The 23,405-nt window shown below is 38.6% G+C and overlaps 2 protein-coding genes and 2 pseudogenes across 2 annotated transcripts; 2 read left to right on the top strand and 2 right to left on the bottom strand.

The window, feature by feature from the left end:
* Positions 1-1,983: 1,983 nt before the first annotated feature.
* LOC125188439 (uncharacterized) lies at positions 1,984-7,363 on the top strand. The gene is made up of 4 exons (XM_048085289.2): positions 1,984-2,167; positions 2,322-2,688; positions 2,772-2,824; positions 6,975-7,363. The coding sequence occupies exons 1-4, from the start codon at positions 2,125-2,127 to the stop codon at positions 7,163-7,165; spliced, it is 654 nt and encodes a 217-aa protein (XP_047941246.1). The 5' UTR covers positions 1,984-2,124; the 3' UTR covers positions 7,166-7,363.
* Positions 2,832-5,898, top strand: LOC148926591 (zinc finger BED domain-containing protein RICESLEEPER 2-like; annotated as a pseudogene).
* On the bottom strand, positions 4,250-4,982 carry LOC148926592 (zinc finger BED domain-containing protein RICESLEEPER 2-like; annotated as a pseudogene).
* Positions 7,364-7,700: 337 nt separating the features above from the next.
* LOC125188438 (heat stress transcription factor A-7a-like) lies at positions 7,701-9,628 on the bottom strand. The gene is made up of 2 exons (XM_048085288.2): positions 9,248-9,628; positions 7,701-8,550 (listed from the first exon to the last, which is right to left on the bottom strand). The coding sequence occupies exons 1-2, from the start codon at positions 9,563-9,565 to the stop codon at positions 7,966-7,968; spliced, it is 903 nt and encodes a 300-aa protein (XP_047941245.1). The 5' UTR covers positions 9,566-9,628; the 3' UTR covers positions 7,701-7,965.
* Between the last annotated feature and the right edge of the window lie 13,777 nt (positions 9,629-23,405).

The raw sequence follows: 23,405 nt of genomic DNA, 5'->3' as shown, positions 1-23,405 counted from the left end.
TCTTGTATATGTAATGTTCATGTATCCACACGATTGCAACATAATTCTCCAATAACAATAATCCATGCAATGACTATGAGTGTTTTCGCTAGATGGCTACCAATGGTTGGATGTTTCAAAAGTCAATCGAAGTGTTTGTTGGACCGATCACAAGAGCTTGAACAAAGAAGTTTAAATATACGCTTAGGTGGCATTCGATTTTCTAGATAAAATAATGCTACGACATAATTTAAGATTGAGTCGTGAGATTATTTTAGTCATATGGATTAGTTATGATTAATTATCAAATACTTATCCATCTACGATTGAATCTCATGAACCAAACACACTATATATTTAATTGTGGGATATAATCTTACAACCGAATACCCCTTAATGGATTAATTCAAGAAGTTTGGGATAAAGTCCATCGAGGATGACGATTTGAATGGCCCAAGTTTTATTGCAAGTGGACTAAAGAGTGAAGTTTTGAGCTCAATAATGGTCCAAATGGGAGTTTTGTATAATATTTTAAAAAAATGATCATTTCGTCCCTCTTTAATAGAAACATTTCTTTTTTGTACAAGATTTAAGAAATTGTGTAAATGAGTTAAATGAAAAAGAGAATAAAATAAAAAAGGTAAAAAGTAGAAAGATGAAACTAGAATAAAGTAAGAGAAATGATAAAGTTAGCAAAAAGAAATGTGTTGCCTTTTGCCAAAAAAATGACTCAGCTACAATGGAAAATTTAAAAGGAATATGAATCAACTACAAGCTAAAGAGGGACGGTGGAGTACATAAGTCAGCCATACACCAAAACCCATTTATGGTGTAAAAATCATCTTCAACCATACACCAAACTCAAAGCTATTTTTGAGTTTTTTTACGAAATAACACCAAATATGATGTTAATGCAAAAAATTATGAGATATTGCAAATCAGTCCATTATTATTTAATTAATGTAAATTAAAACACAAACAACAAATTACAATAACAAATGAAGACACTCGATTTCAAAAGCATTTGACTCGATATGATGCTATAAAGAATAAAAAATACTCATCTATAACTTTGAAATGCTAGTTGATCATTTGCGGGAAATATATACAAATTCCGAGTCTTGAATTTTGCTATTTTATATGCATATTGTTGTATGGTGTTTTAGATATGATATATCTAAATATAGTAAAGGTTAATTTTGGTTCTAAATATATGACCAAAATACGTATTTGGTCCAAAATATTTACTTTTAAAAAAAAAGGTGCATAACAAATGAAAATGTGGCCGAAATAGTAATTTTTTGCTAGTTCTGTCAAAACACTAACTGAGCTTATTGCACAAAGGCATGACCGTTAGTTTTTTTTACGGAAACGTAAAAAAAGATCTCTGCGACAATGATTTCATTTATTATGGACCTGTTTTTCAAAAAGTGAATATTTTAGACCAAATTCTTATTTTTGGTTATATGTTTAGGACCAAGATTGATCTTTACTCATTAAAATATGTTTTGATTTATATTTTAATTTATTATAGTATGTGAAGTGTATTTTGATTAGTGTGGTTTTTTGTATATAAAGTATGTTTAATGCATAAATAAATTAATAAAAAGATAATTTAATTTAAATTATTAATAAAGTGCCGTGGGATTAATATGTAACTAAATAAGCACGTGAAAATAATTGAAAAGGTATAAAAAAATAAGTAGATATAGAATATTCTTTTGAAAATAATTAATTAGAGTAAAATTACTTTTAGTATAAATATATATTTAAAAATAAATTTAAATTTGTTGCAAATAATTGAAAATAGCCAAAATTGTGTCAATATTTAACATTTTTGTGCAGAGTTGATTTAGAATATACATTTAATTCTTTATGGTACATTTTGCGAAGTATATTTTTCAATTTCTACACATAATTAAATATTCCTCTCTATTATACTTTATTAATTTTATTATTTATAAGCCCATCATCCATTATAATTTAGATTACTTTTTTTTCTTCTCTATCTATTGGTCCACAGACTTTTCTAACCAGAATCTTTGATTTTATTCTCTCCCAATTCAATTTTTCTGATATACTTTTGATCAGAAATCCAATCCAGAAAGTTGCGGGAAAAGAAGAGAGAAATCGAAGAATTTTTTCATGGCCGATTCCAAATCGTATCCTTCATCAAACTCATCGCCAGGTACCACTTCTGAATTCAATTTCAAAAAATTAGGTTATGATCGCAAAATCATGAGCAATTTTGTGAGAAATTAAGTTCCAGTAAATTAATCTCCTGTGACATGCGATTTGCAAATCATTGTTTGAATTTGTATGAAAGTTGCGGTTTTTATCAGGGAAAAATGTGAAGGCGCCAAATGTGTTTGAGAGGGCAAAGGAAGAGTTTGAGGCAGTTGTTCTACACAGGCATGAGCATCACAAGGAGACTCATGATATCGATTCCAACACTCCGAGCGGTGATGTGAAGGCTCCCAATGTGTTTGAGAGGGCAAAGGAGGAGTTTGAGGCAGTTTTGCACAGTGGGAAACACTGGCATGTGCATCACAAGGAGACTCATGGAATGCGGGAAGATATTGATTGCAACACTCCAACCAGTGACGTCAAGGCTCCCAACGTGTTTGAGAGGGCAAAGGAGGAAATCGAGGCCATTGTGGAGGCTATTCATCCAAAGAAGGATCCAAAGAGTCATGACGGAGAGATGAGGTTGGAAAATTTGCGGTTTTTGTTTGGATTGTCTAGTTAATGAGAGTGTGTGAGTGTGCTGAATGCTGAGTTGTTGTTTGCAGGAATACTCCTACGAAGAGCTCTGCGAAATCGGAGAAGTCAGAGTTGCATTCAGGTATGATCTCTGAAATTGGAATATGCTTTTTTTGATGTCTTTAGGTAGTGATGTGGTTGTTTGAATTTTTATTGCTGCATTTGCAAACTGAAATATGCTTTGTATTGTGTGATTAGTTCTTTTTTTATTTTGATCTAGGGAAGCTCCTTGTTACCAAATTCATTTGTATGCTCTTATGTTACGGGCGTGATAATCATAGCTTTACCAACATTTAGTTTCCTAGTAGCAATGGTCTGGTCAGGACTCTCCTGATGGATTATCAAACACATGGCTTGCATATACATCATCGCGGATCTAGCATAACCCTTTAGCTCTATAGACGGAGTTATCCAACCATTAGGTGTGTTGAGAAATATTATTTAGAAAGCTTGCTGCATATGAAATTCAAGTACCCTTACTCTCACTTGTGTAACATTCTAATTAGACTTTCCCATGAGTTGATCTGTTGATGTGTTTGATTAGTTCATAGTTTCTGGTTATGTTGCTAAGTTGTTCTGAAAACGTGGGCAGCATAGTTGTTAGGGGCACTGGGCGGTTATGTAAAAGAGGTCTCTAGCCTCACATTTTGAAAAGAGAGCATACATGATCTTGTGCTTTGTTGTCCGAAGCATTTTGATATTGTTTTTGTCTTTTTCTTCTTCGGCTGATCTTTGTTTTATTAAAGGTAAATATTCGATATTGTCCTATCGTTTTAGTGTTTTATCGAAAATGCCCTGACCTAAGGGTAATTGCACAGAGGAGAGGTACTCAATATTTCATATTTCGATTATAAATGACCCCCAATAAATTTCGACTATCAGGTTTAGTGTGTCGGGCGGGATGTACGTTTAGGTAAATCTACATGGCTTTGTCAATAACATGGAATTGTACTTGTACATCAATTAAAAAAACTCAGATGTGCGATTGCATAATTAATCCTGGTTCTTCTTCTCTGATACAAAGTGATAAGTGAAGTACCATAAGCATTCCTTAATATCTTAGCATACAAAGCATATCTTACAATTGACATGATAACAATAATGTTGGAAAATAATAGAGAGCAGAGAATAAAGGAAACAAAGATAGAAAATACATAGATAAATGAATACTTCTCGTATGACAGGTCATACTCTGAGATGGTCACAACAAAAACAACTGAACGAAACTTTATTTCTAAACACTACAAAAATAGAAAACAAAGACCTAATTATAAGACTATAAAAGACCTCAACACGAATAAAACTCTAATAGATAAATACTAGACACCTATACCAAATCAATCTCTAAGAGATAATTTATCTCTAACACAATAACAACTAAATATATAAAAAAAGTAGAAAAATCTACTGATGCATATATATACCACTCTCCTCCCTCCAAACCCCTAGAACCGCTCAACTTAACCTCTTTTGCCCTCACCTCCCTCGCACTACGGCTTCGGCAATCTCACCAAGTTGCCCCCTTAAGGTCGACGATCTTCATCGTCATACACTGACCCAATTTTCTCAATCTCAACATTGAAATTAAAATTATATGTGATGTAGGAGTTTTTGATGCACTTAACTCTAAAATAGCATCATAGAAATTCTTGAGAAAGTGAACAAATGCTTTTGCATTCTGCCAATCCTTTCTTTACCCTTTTCATTTTTCATGAAAATATCTCATGAAAGGAACTCATTCTTTCAAACACCCTTTTATACTTTAGTGCAACATTAAGTATTTTATAGGTTGAATTCCACCTAGTTTTCACATCCATAGGCAAAGTTGATACACTAGAAAACTTGGCTAGTACAACAAACTTCCTAAAGTTTCTTAATCTAGCAGGGAAAGAATGTAGAAACGCAACTGCCTGTTAGACATAATTGAAGAATTAAGCTCTTTCAATTCATCCTTATCAATTAAGTTAAATTTATGAGAAGCACGTCTCAAATGCAAATGTTTTTCATCAAACAACTAAGTTTTTTCAATGCTCATTCTTCTTGTCAAGTAATCCACTATTATTCGAAGATGCATTATCAACCAAGTTCGAAAATACTTTTTCTGTCCCACATTCTCTCAAACAACCCTCAATCATCTTGCCAATTTCTTCCTAACGTGACTTGTGGTTTTTGTGAAGTTAATTATTCTTTTGTGCACTTCCAATCAATATCTGAAAAGTGATTTGTGAGTTAATGTTTTGAATAGATGTCCAAATTGTTCTTAATAAATCCAAGGGATCACTACTAATGACACTTGGATTCATATTCAACATTAATTACAAAATTGTCCCAACTCACTTTTTAGATAGTGAATGAAAGTTGCAAAAACAAAAAATAATTAACTTCACAAAAATCAAAAGTAATGTTGGGAAAGAAATTGACAATATGATTGGCGGTTGTTTGAGAAAATGGGGACAGAAAAAGTGTATTCGATGGTGGTTGAAAATGTTTCTTCAAACGATAGTGCAATTGATTACTTGAAAAGAAGAATGAGTATTGAAAAATAAGTTATTAATGGAAAATATTTGCATTTGAGATATGCTTGTCATATTCTTACCTTGATTGTTAATGGTGGATTAAAGAGCTTAGTTCTTCAATAAAGTCTATCGGGAATGCGGTTCTTCATTCTTATCCCGTTAGATTGAGCAAATTTAGGGAGTTTGTTGTACTAGACAAGTTTTCTAGTGTATCAACCGTGTCTATGGATATGAAAATTAGGTGGAATTCAACATAGAAAATGATTGATGTTGCACTAAAGTAGAGACAGGTGTTAAAAAGAATAAGTTCTTTTCATGAGATACTTTCAGAAAAAATGATAAAGGATGGGCCTCCAATTGATGGGGAGAATGCATAAGCATTTGTGCACTTTCTCAAGAATTTATGATGCTAGTTTAGAGTTAAGTGCATCAAAAACTCCTATATCACATTTATTTTCACTTTCAATCTTTGTCTACAAATTGAGAATCTGAGATTGAGAACAAGTGTGATGATGATTCATATCGGACTTTTACAGAGGTTGCAAAAGCAATGATAGTAAAATTTGATAAATATACGGGGGATTAAAATGAATCCTTTGATTTTTATTGCTTAGGAACAAATATTCGGGTCCAGACGTGATTGGCATTCTTAGGAATCGACCAAGGAGCAACGACTTCTATCTTTTGCATTTTTGTGGCCACACCTTGGGCTTAAGATCACATGGCTGAGATACTCAATCTGTCGGCTACCAAAGGCGCACTTCGAGCATTTAACTAACATGCTATTGTAGCGCATGATCTCAAAAACCAACTCCAAATGCTTCACATGCTCCTCCTTATCACAACTATAGATCAGGATATTGTTGAAAAAAAAGGACAAATTTCCAACGGAAGAGCTTGAAAACAACATTCATCCGTCCTTGAAAGGTGGTCGCCGCGTTCGTCAAGCCAAACGTCTTGATGAAATACTCGTAATGGCCTTTGTCGGTCTTGATGTTGTTTTAGAAATGTCCTCTTTGGCCATATGGACCTGCCTATACCTGGATCGCAAATCAATCTTAGAAAACCAACACGCGGAGCCCAATTCGTCCAACAATTCTTTAATGAGGGGATGGGATATTTATTCTTAATGGTGATGTTATTTAGGGCCTTATAATCAATGCACATGCTCCAAGATCCATCATTCTTTCTAACAAGAACAACCAGGCTCGCATAAGGACTAGAGTTGTTATGTTTAACACCCAATTGAAGCATATCTGCCACCATTGGTTCCATGGCTTCCTTTTTGTAAAGAAGCATAATGATAAGGCCGAATATTGACTGGGGAAGCACCATCTTTTAGGATGATTTTATGGTCATGCAACCGTCTTGGGGGTGATGATAACTTCCTTCAACTGCTTCGTTTAACCGTTGCCACATTGTCTCTACGATGTCTCTCCTCCTCTTTTGGCAGCTGGCTGACTTGAATATTGTATTGTTAGCCTGTGTTCTCTTCTCCCCCTCCTTTTGTATGCATGCTATCAGCTTTCCCCAAGTTATTTGGTTTCTCATTTATTCTTCCAGTGTGTTAGTGACAATCATCGTTGTACAAAAAAGAGAACTGCCATTTTTTGCATATGAAATAGTAATCTAGGTCCAATCTGTTGATTAGTTTATGTGGGATGAGGGTGAGGATTGTTAGTTGTGAAAAATGACGAATCTTAATTTTGGTGGCAGAATGGAAGGAGAAGGCGGGTGGAAATGAGTCGGAGAAACATCTTCACCGAGAGAAGCATGGAAAAAGTGATGATATTGATGATGTTAGAGGTCCAAACATGTTCGAACGAGCAAAAGAAGAAATCGAAGCTCTTATTGAGACCATCCATCCAAAGAAGGATTCAGGTCGACCCAAGGAAGACACAGATTGAAATTCTTTTTATATGCTTAGAAATAAACACAATGGTTTTGGTATTTTCAAATTTTACAAAATACCCTATGAATGTTGTATTCTTGTGCAGTTAGATGATTTGTGATATATTAGATGCCTTTGAAGAGCTAGATGAGGAGTTGGACTACTTCTCAACAATATACTCAATTTGGATAAGAAAGATTTGATTAGCCAATCATTTGCACACGTGAGTAAAATATTCTGCAAGCTGCATTTCTCAGTTGTGGCCTGTGGGTGAGACTTTTACAATGTACTGCTGCTGCTATTAGCCAATCATTTTAGCACGTTGCTTTAGAAAAATAATGATAAATAATTTTTAAAAAAAGAATGTACTGCTGCTGCTATTAGCCAATCATTTTAGCACGTTGCTTTAGAAAAATAATGATAAATAAATTTAAAAAAAAAAAAGTAAAGTAAGAGAGAAAAATAATATAGAAGAGAGTCTCCTTTACATGTTCTCTTTTACTCTACTTCTCTTTTATTTATTGGTGTACTGCTTTTTTACAACACGTGCGAAAATGAAACGTCTCACTTAGATTAAAAGGAAGATAGTACTACATTGTATTCATCTTGCGGGTGTGTGTGTGTACAATTCCTGCTTCCATATAACACTTGACATAAACTTCACTGCCTATACCATATGAAAGAAATACTAGAATTGAAATTTTTCCAAACATTCATACAAAATCTACTGTTCCTCTACAAAGCCCACATTTACAGAAATCCCCATTTCTTTGTCTATCCTACTTCAATCCTTGTGTGTATTCATCTCCTACTCGACTAAGCAATCGATGCCACTAGCTCGACGAGGCCCCTCATCTGTGTCCCACATTCCGCTGGCAAAATATCACATTTGTGTGTCTCATCATCCTCCTCGTCCTCCTCTTCATAGATCATGTCATCTTCCAATAGTTTCTCCCACAGGACAAAATCATCTCGACTAGTCTCCGAGGAGCTCGAGTCATCATCACAGCTCTCGTCCATCAGCCTCCTCTTTTTCAAGACCTGTCCACTTCCAAGTGGCCTCATATTCTTCTTCACCTTCTCAGTGATGCGCTGAAGAAGCTGAGGATTCTCCATTAGCTTGATCAAGAAGAGGGCCGTTTGTTTCTGCTTTGTTTCAGTGATACGAAGCCGCTTCTCAACAGCTGCCACGTAACTCTGTGTCATCTCTTGCTGCTGCCTTAGCTTCAACACCTCCTTTTGCAGACTCTCGAGCTCTGCCTCCGCCCCGTACTTGGCTGATGCATCCATCCAAGACTGTTTCTGCTTTCGCCTCGTAATGTGCTTCAGCAGATGCTTCTTGCCCTTCTCGAACCCTTCGTTCGCAAACTCCCATCTGTCTGAATCGATCTTCCTAAACCTCTGTCATTGCATTCCATCACATCATCTTAGTAAAACCAAAACATATCATACTTATACACACACACTGAAACAGATTTCAGCACAATTAAGTTCATAACATCCACAAAACAATCCCAATAAACAAAATTACCCATCAGTCCCCCATTAATTGTCCACTTTTTTGCTATTTTTGTCCGTTCTCCATAATCAGTCCACATTTCAATAACTCATTCCACTCACATTTTATTATAAAACTAAGAACCCACGAAAAAAATCCCATTTTACCATTTTAAAATATATAAAAATAGTCTTATTACTAAAAATAGAAAGTTTCTCCCTCGTTCTCTCTCATAATTTACCCTGTTTTTCTCCATATCTCTAGTATTTTACCTATTTTTTTCTCTCATTTATCTTAATTTATTAATTTCTCATTACCCTGTTTTTCTCCATATCTCTAGTACTTTACCTATTTTTTTTCTCTCATTTATCTTAATTTATTAATTTCTCATTAAAAATCACGCCCACTAATTAGACTTATTTTTTTTTGGACGGAGAGGTTCATATTTCATTAACTTTTTCAATCAATTTCTTTATATTTCTTAAAATCGGCACCAAAATCTAAGTGGACAATTGTTGGGGATGGGTAAGTAGTTCCCAATTTTGTAGATGCAACAAATAAGCTAATTAAGTTAAAATCATCACAATAAAGCTGACTCACATAGGTATTAAGCTGGCGAATAAAGCTCGAAAAATTGCTGTGCTTGAAGTGCCTAGGCAGCAAATGAGTGGAAAAGCGGTGAGGATCCCAAACAATGAAGCTGTTCTTGGCTGGACTCCACGAAATTATAGAATCCGTGGCGGGATCATCCACCATCTCAAATGTCTTCCTCAGAAACGGCGCGGGGCCATTATTCACAGCGCCCTTCTCGCTTTCTTCGATGAGAGGCTCCTCCTTCACCTTGACAGACGTCAGCAGATCGTATTTCCTGATGCTGTGCATAATCTCGGCGGTGGTGGTGGGCGATTTTAGATCCATTTGTTGTTGAGTAATTGAGTTGAGTGGTAGTGGTGTGTGAGGTGAGGGCCGATTTTATGAAGAGGTTCCGTGTGCAAAGGGGACTTGTTTGTGAGTACACATTTGTACCTTCGGCCTACACGTGGACACCAAATGGGGATGAGAGAGAATGCGGTGCCTATTGTCTTCCAACTTTGCCTAATGGGGAAAATCTTTGCTCTATCAAATAAATCATTTTTAAGATATGAATTGGATCAAAATCACTCAACTATTCCGTCCGTCTTGCCTATAAAATTACATACTGTATTTTTTAATCGACACGAATTTTAGGAGTTTGTTATTTAATAAGATTAATTAGTGAGAAAGAGTCCGTATAAGTATTAAATAAAGAAATAAATATAGTTAAACATTTAATTGAAGAAAAAATTATTAAAAATAAAAATGTGTCATATTCATTGAGAAAAATTAAAAAAAAACAATTGTATCTTCTTAATTGAGAAGCAGGGATTATTATTGTTATGTACTATTTTCTTTGTTCCAAAGTAGTTGGGCTTTCTTTTATATATAATATTTAAGAAATTAATATATTTAAAGTAAAAAGAGTAATATAAAAGAGAATAAATGAAAAGTGAGAATAAGGTTTTTGGCTAAAAATGAAATAACTCAATTATCATAGAATAACTAAGCAAAGAATGGCTTTATTATCTTGAAACGAAAGGGAAAGGAGTAGTTAATTCGATGCCATTTATGTAATAATAAAATAATAAATAACATTGCAAAAACGACACCTATTTTCGACAATGGTTTTTATCTTTTAGTTTTACTATTACCTCTTTTACATAAATGAAATGGTTTAGCAATGACAGTCCCTTGAATTCTTAGTTTATCATCTAAAATTGCTTTCATTTCAATAAATAACTTCAAAGAAAAAATATACTTTCAAAACTTGAGCAACACGAAAATATATATAGGGATGTCAATATAGCCCGCAACCCGTGGGCTGGCCTGAATAGTCCGCTAAATTTATAGGGTTAGGGTCGGAAATTTCTAGCCCGATAAAAATAAAACCCTATAAGCCCGCACCCGATTAACCCGCAACCCGTTAGGGCCAGACCCAAAAACCCAATGGGCTAGCCCGATAACCCGGTAAAATTTATATTTTTTATTTTTGTACTCCTAATTCGACACTTCGTTGACTAATTTTATGACATAGATAACTAAAAAAAGATAACTTTCAATTTTATGGTAAATATATAAATTATATATTGAATTTTTATTAATATAATAATTGTTATATAAATTAATCTCACTAAAAGAATATTAAAATTTTTAACATGCATTAAAATTTCACGGAATATCACAAATATTAGTATTTTATGATCGAGTTTAAGCATATATATTAAATTTATCATAATTAAATATTTTATATTTTATAAATATAACTAATTTTCATCATGATTTATTGGATTGTTCGAGCCTTAACCTTATCGGTAGCAACCCGATTAACCCGCCGGGCTAGCCCGAAACCCGAGCTTTTAGGGTTAGGGCCGAACTTTTACAACCCGAAAGAAATCACAACCCGGCAAGCCCGCACCCGATTGACCCGCAACCCGAATAGGGTTGGCCCGAAACCCGATGGGCCGGCCCGATTGACATCCCTATACTTAAGTCATCTTATTCTTATCCAACGACGTGGTCAAATAAGGGACACACATATTGATCAATTAGTAATAGTGCCACGTGTACTTATAGCCGCATTAGCCATATAGACACCCCCATACTTCATAAACTCACTTTCTACGCCAACCACTATCTCTATCATAATTAAGAAACCTAATATAAGAGGCTATAAAAATACTTCGTCACTTAATGGCTCTCGCCAACTACAACCAAAAACTATTAATCATATATGCCATAAACAAAAATGAATGTTCTCCTATTTTTAGCTCTATTACTTTAACTAAAAAACTTAAATTCGCCTCCGTTCCATTATTCCAGTCCATCTTTTATTTTAACACATTTGGTTGTAAATCAGTGGAGGCTCACTAGTTATTTGAGAGCGAGATAGAAGAAGAAGAGGAGGATAAAGGAAAGAGCTACTTCTTTTATTCAATAACCGAAAACATAGAAATGAAGATACAAGAACTTGAACACACACTAATGAGCTTCATAGCTAACAATTATACATCTCTTCAAACTCAGGTGTATGAGAGCTACACCGAATCAGTTACAACCGCTAATCACAACAAACTCTAACGGCTCTATTGACAGCTCACTTCTTGGTCATACGCATCGCAGCTCCACCTTACTTCCCATGCACTCGTTCGTTGCTGTGCATGACCATATCATACTCCTCAACACATTCAAATTTTAAATACCCCTTTATGTTCTATGAAAATTAGAATTTAAATAGTCCCTATCCATAAAACCTAAGGCACTTTTCTTTTCATAAAAAAAATCTTGTTATACCGAAGAGGGAGCTTTGATATAAAACAAGTCAAAAAGAGATGAAGCCCAAGGGGAGTATAAAATGTGGAACTATGATCAAGCACTATGAGGCTCACAATTTACATATATCATGTTGCTCGTATGTATCATTTAAACACATTGTAATTGTGAATTCATTTATGTTCAGCGTAGACATGGGAGGATCGAGCAATACCATTAATCGTTCTATAATCTTGACGAAGCTTTCTATTCAGTTGATCCTAATTTGAGTTGCACAATGGCAACAATCAGTGTAGCTCCGATAAAGGTTGCAACATTGGTAATTGGTATAAGAGACTATTAATAATGGAAGCAATCAAATAGAAGGTGATGAGAAGAACTAAGCTACATGAAGAGTTGGCTAAAACGGTTGGAGCGGGGAAGCTCAAGATGGAGCCGGTTGGGACCATAGCTGACGTGTATATGTAGGTGCATGTATAGCTAGAAGGAGTTAGTTAGTTTTCTCTCATTCTTGTAACACACACTATCTTTGTGAGGCTAGCAAATCAGAGAGAGTTCATCTTGTAACCGAGAGCAAGCTTGAGTGTGTGAGGGTTCTTTCATTTAGTATGATCTCTGCCATCTTGAGTGATCAATAAAATAGTGCGATCTCTTTCCTCCGTGGACGTAGGCTTCTACACCCGAACCACGTAATTGTCGTCTTCTTATTTTCTCCATCGAGTGAGTGTGTTGGTGTTCTACAAAAGTTCTTATGTTTCATCTTCAATCTTTTCGCCCAAACTACAAATTGGCGCCGTCTGTGGGAACAATGGCAGCCGCTAGGTTCAATCTTGAGAAGTTTACCGGAACTAATGACTTCGGGTTGTGGAGAATCAAGATGCGAGCGATCTTGATTCAGCAGGGGCTAGCGGATGCTCTGGTTACCGAAGAAGAAGTTGATAAGGATGAAAAGGGCGACGAGAAGGCCGATGAAAAATCTTTCGCCAAGAAAAAAGAAGTCGGGGAAAAGGCGTATAGCACGCTGATCTTGAGTCTCTCCGATCGAGTTCTCAGAGAAGTCTCCAAAGAAACTACGGCTGCAGGGATCTGGACGGAACTTGAAGGTATCTACTGCACTAAATCTTTAGCGAACCGTTTGTACATGAAGCAAAAGTTATATTCTTATAAATTTCTTAAGGTAAAGGGAGTGACTGAACAGTTGGAGGAATTCAATAAATCGATTGATGATCTGGAAAACATTGATGTTAAGATTGAGGATGGGGATAAGGCTATAATGTTGTTGAATGCTCTGCCTAAATCCTATGAACATCTCAAAGATGTTATGTTATTTGGAAGGGAAAATTCGATTACTTTTGAAGAGGTTCAGTCGGCCCTAATAGCTAAAGAGTTTCAGAAAAATAATAACAAGTTTGTGGATCTTACCGCTGAAAGTCTTAATGTCAATGCAAGTGATAAAACGCATGGCAAGAAGAAGGGGTCTAAGAATCAGAAGTGGCAGAAAGGCAAGAAGGAAAAAGGGAAAGAGTCTAGGAGTTGCCACTGGTGCAAGAAGCCAGGGCATCTCAAGAAAGATTGATATGCTTTCAATAGGAAGTAGGCAGAAGAAAATCAGGCCAAGGACACTGCAGATTTAACTGAGCATGTAGAGGTTGCAGAGGTTTTGAATGTGATATATGGCAAGATACAGACTTCTTGGATCATGGACTCCGGGTGTAATTTTCATATGACTTCCAATATTGATTGGCTGGTGGACCTGAAGAAATCTGTGTTGGAACTGGCAGCGGAAGCGGTGCGTTTAAAACAATAAATCAATCACATAATAATCAGATCTATTTAGCAGATTATTTAGACAAAACCTATTCGCGTAATTATCACATGTATCATGCTCATAACTTGAATCAATCATGCTTTAAGAATATTGAAGCCTAAAACATGCTTTTCTACGGAGCAGAAAAATACCTAATTAATTCTCCAAAGAATTGAAGATGGCTAGCTTCTTCTCCACGTGATGCTTTGAGTACTAGACCACAAATCTTCTCTCTGGTTCCCGAACTGTATCCCAATATCAGTGTGGGCTGATCTTACTAGAATACTAGGACTTAAATAAAGAAGACAAAAGAAATCCTTTTTGGAATAGGAGAGGAATTCGAAAATCTCCTCAGCTTGGAAGGGGAATTTTCGAAAATTACAATAATGAAAAATTGTGTTTTCTGTCTCCTATTCTCCTATTTATATTAAGTTCATTTTGGGCCCAGACAGGGATCTATGGAATGCTTTGGATATGGGCTCATCCAATTTACTTTTGACTAATTAAATTGAACCCACAATTTAATATAAGTTATAATTGGAATATTACGAGCAGCCACTACAGAAGTAATATTGAACTCTCCCCATCCAAATCCGAAATTACAAGTAATGCGGGTTTCCGTTTAACTTTCATTTCTCGCGCTTAAGATTAAAATGTCCATTAATTAATTATTGTCTGCTATTGACTTAATTAATTAACTTCTTATTAATTCCAAGAGTGGACTTAGCATGAAACGCTTATTTATTATTCATAGAGTAATCACACTCCAACTAGCTAGGTTCCGAATAATAAAACCTTGTTTCGCGCTCCTCTTGAGGACATTATCAAACGAGACCCAGCTCGCGCACGATTCAACATAATAGCAATCCTAGCACCGCTAGATATCGATCACCACTACCCAATATATCAGGATAATTGGGTTACGAAAAACCCGCACCATTTGATAAGTCAAAGCAGTGCATAATCAATACCGTATGCTCAATGCTAACCTACATTGATTAAGAAACAAATATTCATCAAGACCTCGCCTTTCAGTAGATAGCCTAAGGCAAGTCTTGCTGTTAGATCCTTTCAGTGCTATACCACAACAATGTCATCTTATTTCAGTAAGGCTTAGAAATATGCGGATTGACATTGCAACCTTTCTCGATGGATAGTCAAATTCCATCTAGGTTGTGAAATTCATCTTTTTCTTTGTTTAGAACTGACCGTATTACCTTAAAGTGGACGACGCCCACAACCGGTCTACTAAAACAAAGACTTAGACTTTTTAAAGTTAACTTATACATTTAAACATGCATTAACATCCATTAAATGTAAAACATAACAACATTATGACAAAAATAATCTGTTTTATTTATTGGAAAATAAAACAAGAGTTTTACAGTATTCAATCACTCGAAACGTGATTTCTAGTATACAAACTCTAACAATCTCCCACTTATACTCAAAACACTTTCGAGTATACAAAAAAATGTGCTAACGTCTAATATTCTCCCACTTATACTGAAAGCGGATTGAGGTCTTGAGTTAGTCGAACTCCCATTCCTTCAACATGGCTTTCATACGGCTTTACCGCTAATGCCTTCGTGAAAGGATCTGCCAGGTTGTTCTCTGACTCAATCTTGATCACTTGTATGTCTCCTCTCTGCACTATATCTCGAATGATATGATACTTCCTCTCTATGTGCTTGCTCGCCTTATGAGCCCGTGGTTCCCTCGAATTTGCCATAGCACCAGAATTATCGCAATAAATGGTGATGCTCTTGGGCATATTCGCAACCACACCTAAGTCCAGAAGGAAGTTCTTAAGCCATACAACCTCTTTTGCAGCCTCCGAAGCGGCCACATATTCGGCTTCCATGGTAGAGTCTGCAATGCATTTCTGCTTTACACTCTTCCAAATTACAGCTCCACCTTCTAAGGTAAACAAATATCCGGAAGTTGATTTCCTCGAATCTACATCAGATTGAAAATCTGAATCTGTATATCCTAAAGGACAGAGCTCGGCTGCATTGTAAACTAGAACATAATCCTTAGTCCGATTAAGGTACTTGAGTATGTTCTTTACGGCAGTCCAATGTCCTTGGCCGGGATTTGATTGATATCTTGCTACCATGCCAACAGCAAAGCAGATATCGGGTCTAGTACAAAGCATAGCATACATGAGACTACCAACTGCCGAGGCATATGGTATTCTTCTCATCTCTGCTATCTCAGATGCCGTTTTGGGAGACATCTCTTGAGATAAATGGATGCCATGCCTGAAAGCAAAGCATGACCCCAAAACGAAACAGGTAACCGTGCATAACTCATCATCGAGCGGACCATATTCAATAAGGTCATATTCCTTCTTTCAGCCATGCCATTCTGCTGGGGTGTGCCCGGCGCAGTCGTTTGGGATTCAATTCCCACCACTGATAAATAGTCCAAAAACTCGGCACTTAGGTATTCGCCTCCGCGATCAGATCGCAGGCTTTTGATACTCTTACCATGATGCGTCTCTACTTTAGACTTAAACTCCTTGAACTTGTCAAAAGTTTCAGACTTGTAGCGCATCAAATAGATGTATCCGATTTTCGAGTAGTCATCTGTAAAGGTGACGAAATATCGAAAACCGCCCCTTGCCTCGGTTGACATTGGTCCACACACATCAGTATGAATGAGCTCAAGTACTTCCTTGGCCCTATTCCCCTTTGACCTAAAAGGTCTCTTAGTCATCTTGCCTTCGAGACAGGACTCACACTTCGAAAACGGTTTCTTCTCAAGACCTTTAATAAGATCTTGATCAACCGTCGCATGAATCCTTCTTTCATTGGCATGACCAAGTCTAAGGTGCCATAAGTACGTTTCATTCATTGAAGTTGAAGGTTCTTTTCTTTTCTTAGAAATTTTCGATGTAGCATTGAGTTCTGATTTACGTTGATTAAATTGTGTAGAAGTGATTGTGTACAGATTGTTTTCCATGATACCACGACAGATATAAGAACCATCTTTCTTAATAACACAATTGTCATTAAAAGAAATCGAATATCCATCATAAGACAATTTAGAAACTGAAATTAAATTTCTTCTAAAAGAAGGTATCAACAAAACATTCTTCAAAATAAAAAATCTATCACTAGAAAAACGCAAATAAACGTCTCCCACTGCAACGGCCGCCACTTTCGTAGCGTCGCCCAGCTGGACTTCGATCTCACGATCATGTAGCCGTCTTGTCACCTGCATTAAGTCAGGATCAAAACATATATGATCAGTTGCTCCAATATCAATAACCCAAGTATGAGTAGATGTTGAAGCCAAACATGACTCGACTACTAGAGCATGGTGCATACCAGTAGCCTTGCCCTTTTTAGGACAATCTGGCTTCCACTGACCATTCTCTCCACATTTGAAGCACTTTCCAGTAGGCTTCTTGTCACCCCGCTGTTTCTTCTTTCCCTTAGCATTCTTAGCTGCCACTTGCTTCACTTGCTTTGTTCTTAGTAAAATTTCCCCCGCTCGAGGAGTTCATCAAGTCCTTTGACTCAGGGTTTGCACCCTCATAGAACAAATAGTAAGTCTCCGCTTCTATCATCCTGTGGTTTGGACAAGCATCCAGCAGCCCCTTGAAGCGGGACCAATAAGAACTTAGAGACTCATCGTATTCTTGTTTGCACTCCTGAATCTCCTTCTTCAAGGCATTCGTCTTGTTAGATGGAAAAAAGTAATCCAAAAATTCCAGTTTAAAATCCTTCCACGTGTTGATCGAGTCCGGTGGAAGCCTCAGCAACCAAGTGTTCGCATCTCCTTTGAGAGCAAACGGAATTGCTCGAAGACGGTAGTCCTCTTCTGTTGCCTCGTTGGGTCGCTTCTGAATGCTGTGGGGACCATGTCTGAAAAGTTGGGGACCATGGAAATAAATCTGCGGTGGGGACCATGTCTGAAAAAAAGCAAGGTACGACTGAAAAGTTGGCAGAATAACTAACTCTCGTACTAACTGACAGTGACATCGTCTTCTTCAACCAAATTTGCGTAAAACTTCTTAAGAAAAAAAAAACACATAAGCAATCAAAAACCGAACTACTAACTTGAAGTCTAATCTATGCATAATAAACGAAGAATTTAACAGATCTGCATACCCTAGACGAAGTGAAATAAAAACCAAGAGGAAATAAAGCAAATCTATCAACTACTATCTTTCCACATGCCAAATCGACTTCAGACGCTAAATCCACTCCGGATCCAAGCATCCGACATGAACTCCAAACAGAAGAAATTCCCCATCACGTCAGATTTTACAAATAAGAGCTCCGAATACTCAAACAATCACAGATCTGTCACCAAATTCCACATCAAACACCTCAATAACGAAATAAACAGAGATCGACAGAGCAATTGAAGTCGACTCCATGCAGATCCATGAACGTAAAGGCAGTTAAACATCATCAACATCAAAGTCGACTCCCAAAAGTGAAGTTCGACGGTGGAAACTAGCAAAAAACAGCTGAAATTAAAAGCAATTGTATCTTCGCCCTCACTAGGACGGTGTTACCAAGCACGAAATCTTTAGAAAATACCCCCCCTATCACGATTACCCCAGAACCATCCCCAAGTGTGTAAAAAAATATATGAGATAAGAAGAGTGGAAGACTCCCCCATTGCGCTGCATGCTCTTCTCTATTTATAGGCGTTTTAGTGGGCCCAGCGAGGTATAGATAATGACTTTGTTGCCCTCAGCTGTAGACTTCCTTTATCACGCCAATTTCCTCGTAATTCCTGCTCATTTCGTTCCATTCTCCTGCTAGACCATCTCCTTCATGACTTCCTTCATCTAGCAATTTTCTTCACACACCTGGCTTAGGAAACGTGTTAGACCCAGCAAATTATAACATTTTTTCGCACATTACCGATGCATGAAATTAGCCTTATCAAACTGCTCACACTTAAACCATACTTGTCCTCAAGTATAAAGACAAGAAAAGAAAAAGAATAAGGCGAATTTCAAGCGAGGTTATCTCTTGACCGACTCCTAGACCTAGACTCAAGAAAAACTAAGAAAATATAAGAAAATCATACAAACATGCAAAACACACATACATGAGCTAGTTTCAATTTTAGGCATCTGTCCCCACAAGATTAAGGTCATTCCAATAGTTTGCACTCCTCCAAATAGGCCCTTTCCCTTCCTTTACCTAACCAATCTGTCAGCTTGTCAAGATAGCTTTCTACTTACCCAATTGTTAGATTCACTTGATCACTCATTCCTCACCAGGGATGTTAGGATCGATTCTCTCTTAAGTTAATGCTACACCACTGAAGCGTTGGGTTATGAGAGTTTCTCCTTCCTGGGTCAGGCTATTATCATTCCTGTTTTTAGACCATTCCCCCTCTGGACTTCATCCAGCTTATTCCTCCTCTTTTTTTCCTTTTTTTATTTATTTATTTTTTCTCTGGACTTTGTCCAGCTTATTCCTCCATTTTTTCCTTTCTTCTGGACTTCGTCCAGCTTATAACGCCTTTCCCTGGACTTCGTCCAGCTTATACCTTCATAACCCAATTCCCAATTTTTCTCCTTCATAGCTCTTCTTCCCTAAGCATTCAGTGGTGGCCCTTAAACATGTGTTAGCTCAAAGTTATCTGAGGTTTATAACTCACTATATAGTAGGGCTTCACAACTAAGTAAGTAGAGGCATTCTCTGTCGTTCTCGCTTCACTCAAATTAACTAGGCTTATTTAAGGAAAAAACTTCTAAGTTGAAATGCCTCCTATCTTCAATTACTTTCACTAAGGGAATCATGCCGTATTATATCCACTGGCTCACGTGACACACTTAAGACTGACAGACTCTTAATATGCAACACAGATAATGCATTGACTCCTCTCCCCCTCCCACTTCACTCAAGCTTGTCCCTAAGCCATCGTCATGAAGGGGGGAACAGAGAGATCAATGCAAAACAAAATAATAAAACTTCTCACACTTAGACCAAGCAATGGGCTAAGTGGGAGAAAGAACATAGAAAACATAGGAAAACAATTAAAACAACAGAAAACACAAACTTCTCACACTTAGACCACGCAGTGGGCTAAGTGGGAGAAGATATAACAAATGTTAAACACATATATAACAGGTAAACAATAATAAAAAAAATGAAAAGAACGACAAATAAAAGTTACTTGGTCAAGAGACGATGGATCACTTCTGGGACTGGCTCCCTCGAGAGCCAGACTGGGGTAGGATTCCGGGGCGGGTCACTTTCACCTTCTTCTTAGCTGGCTGCTCCAGCTCTTCCTCCTTTTGTTATGGGATTTCCGGTACTGACTTTCTCACGATAGACTTTGATTTTGGTGGGGCTGGAACTTGCATGGGAATGGTCGGGGAGATCAACTGCAGCGACTGCTGTGGTCGCTTGACGGAGGGACTGCTCTGAGTGGGCTGCCTGACTTCACTGCTGGACCCAGGAGTTGTCCTCGACTGGGTCAAGGGGAGCGTCTGCTGCATCCACTTCAACATTTTCAATGAAAGCTCCACTGCTTCCGTCATCCTGTCATTCTGTTTGGCACATTTCACCGCCAAATCAGCAATATTTCCCCTCAGGGTCTGTACTTCCTCCCGAGTTCCCATCAATTCCTTCCTTATCCCACCGAGTTCCTTTATCATATCCTTCCTCATCATCTGCATCTCCTTTTTCACGTCCTGGACTTCCTTGCGCAGCTCCTCTACCTCTTCACTCGGCATGGCTTCATCGGCTTCCTCTGGCTCTGCCTTCACCTTATCTCCTAACGAATAGAAGAGAGTTTTGGTGCCTTGAGTCTGCAACAACCCCTTGTTGAAGAAATAATCAACACTAAACACCTCTGGGGGGTCGCACATGACTACTAGCGGAGCGGCCTTGGCAATTCTCATTTCTATATTCCTCTGGAGGTAAGCGCCGATGAGGTGGCAGGTGTACATATGACGTCCTGGGTTGCTCGTCATCTGGTGGCACGCCTGCGCCAACCAATATCCGAGGTGCACCTTAACACCCTCCGCCATGCACCATGTGAAGTAGAGATCGGTAGTAGTGAGAGCTGAATTCGCACTACCCATCAAATTGTAGCTGATAAATGTTTGAGCAAAACGGAGGATCCGGTCTTCGATGTGGGAGGCTTTGGAGTAGCTGGATTTAAACGCCCCTGATTTAGAGTGCGTGACCAGTTCCCATGCTGTCTGGACTTTGAAACCAGGCGTGTTCTTGGGCATCCCCACCATCCTGTCGTTCCATGCCCGCTCTTCATCTTCTTCCTTAGTGAACAACCCCATCCGTAGGGACCACCCCCTAATGCTCAACTCGTGCTCCTGATTGAAAAGCCTGAATGTGATAGAATCCGTGTCCAGGTCTGTGGTATTCTTCAAACGAAAAGTGGAGAAAAACTCCCTTGCTAGATCCACTGGTACCCTCTCTTGGCTGTGCTGCAACAGCCACTCAAACCCTATTGCTTGGATATAGGCGCGGAATTCTTTATCACATGCAATCATCTTGAGTTCCCTCTTGCTATACTGTTTTCCTGACTTGGCCATCTTCCCTGCGCTGCATCTTTCCTTGTACACCGCGATCCTCTTCTGGTCGTCAAACTGTCTCATCTCCTCCAGCAAGCTCTTAGTCAGCCAAATCACCGGGCGTCCGGGAATCGGCTCTTCTTCAACCTCCTCAGAATTATAGCTGGGCTCAGGGATGGGCTCGTCGTGCTCCTCGACAAGGGTTTCCTCGGTCACAGGGGAGAGGGTCTCCTCGACCTCCTGGACGGAGGCAGCTTTCCTTGACCGGGTAGATGTAGTCGCCGGCGCCTTTCCTTTTCTTGCCTTTTCCTTGGCCAAGCGCGCCTCTGTCTCTGTCGCTTCAGGTATAAAGTCATCGACTTCGTCAAGGAGGCTTCTCCTAGTGCGCCTCCTTTCTGCCCTCTCATCCACCTTGGGCGCACTTTCCTCCTGGTCATCAACCAGGTCCACTATCAGTTTCAGCCCTTCCTCAGGCTCCGGTACTACCGTAGAATGTAGATCTGACTCTGCCAACAGCTTTTCTGGGGTTTCCCCCTCTTCAACCAACATCGGGGTCGCCCCCTCGATATAGATGGGGTTCTCCCCCCTGACATCTCCTGGAATAGGGGTTTCCCCCTCAGTAGTTGTTTCAAACATAGGGGTTTCCCCCTCAGCAGCCTTCTCAAACACAGGGGTATCCCCCTCAGCAATTTCAACAGAAACCGGGGTTTCCCCCTCACGAACTTCAAAAGCAATCGGGGTTTCCCCCTCACACATTTCAACAGCAATAGGGGTTTCCCCCTCAAGAATTTCATCAGCAATAGGGGTTTCCCCCTCACACATTTCCCTACCCTCAAGATCAGGGTTCTCCGGTACATTACCTTTTGTCTCCTTCAAGGTCTCGTCATGTGTCGGTTCACCGTCCTCCGATTGTCTGTGTAAGGCCTCCTCTTTCTCCGCCACTTGCGAAACGGCCTTTGCATGCGGTGGTTCAGCGACTTGCGATCCTTTTTCAGAGAGACTTGCCGGTGTCGCGGCCGAATCCGCCGGAATTGGCAGTGACGGTGCAGTCGGCGCAGACGGCATCAGACTGGCGGCAAATAGGGCGTACACCTCCTTTGTTTTCTCTATGCTTCCCACCTTTTGTGTCAATTCGGCCAACAAGGTGGGGTCATACTCAGTGCCCTTGGTAGAATCCATCGGTATAGATCTGAAAAAAAATTAAAGGAACTGGGCGATAATTTTGGTTAGGGTTTTGTCCGTTCTTCTTAGAGAGAGAAGGAAGAGAAAACACGATTTTTGTCTAATTTGGAGTGAGTGGAGAGAGAAGGACGACGGTTGCCTTTTCTGGTGAAAAGATGGTGCGGTTGCAGGCGTGATGTAAGCAACCGTACGTCTCCCATAATTATCGGCCAGAATTTGAAATTCAAAATATCTTTTCCCTCCTTGACTCCTTCCTTCAGGCTCTCCTCCTGGCGAATCCCCTCGACCATGCCCTACAAAATAAAAATTGAAGGTTCCAGACCCCTGGGTCGAGGTTAGGGCATAAAATACGGGTTCCCCTAGGAGTCTGGTGCTTCGAAATTATATACACATAAGTACATTTTTTATCATCATTTTTTTCTTTTTTTTATTTTTTTAGAGAAAAATTAAACTATTTACATGTTGTATTTCCGAGATTCCCTGGTTCAGTTGTGAATTTTCAAAATTATCAGCTTACCCCTTGACCCAGGAATTCATCGGAAATTACCCCTGTCCTTTTAGGCAATAATAGGGAGTGTGTGTAGTGGAATCTCGTCCACTACACACAACTCGGAATTATCCCTAAAAACTTTCACTCTATGACCGTTTACAAGGAAAGGAACAGAGTTTGGAGCACTTCCCTGGATCTCCACTGCTCCATTTGCTCGGATGCCAACGATGGTGTATGGGCCAATCCATTTAGACTTCAGTTTCCCTGGCATGAGCTTAAGCCGAGACTGAAAAAGGAGCACCTTCTGTCCCACATGAAGTTCCTTGACCCGGAGGTTTTTATCATGCCATATCTTCGTTCTTTCTTTGTACCACATGGCAGACTCAAACGATTCCAGCCGAAGTTCCTCCAACTC

Source organism: Salvia hispanica, chromosome 5 (genome assembly GCF_029641045.1).
Source record: "Salvia hispanica isolate PSC_SH4W2 chromosome 5, Shi_PSC_v1, whole genome shotgun sequence".
NCBI lineage: Eukaryota > Viridiplantae > Streptophyta > Magnoliopsida > Lamiales > Lamiaceae > Salvia > Salvia hispanica.
Note: the sequence above shows the minus strand (reverse complement) of the source record. Positions and strands in the feature narration are given on the sequence as shown.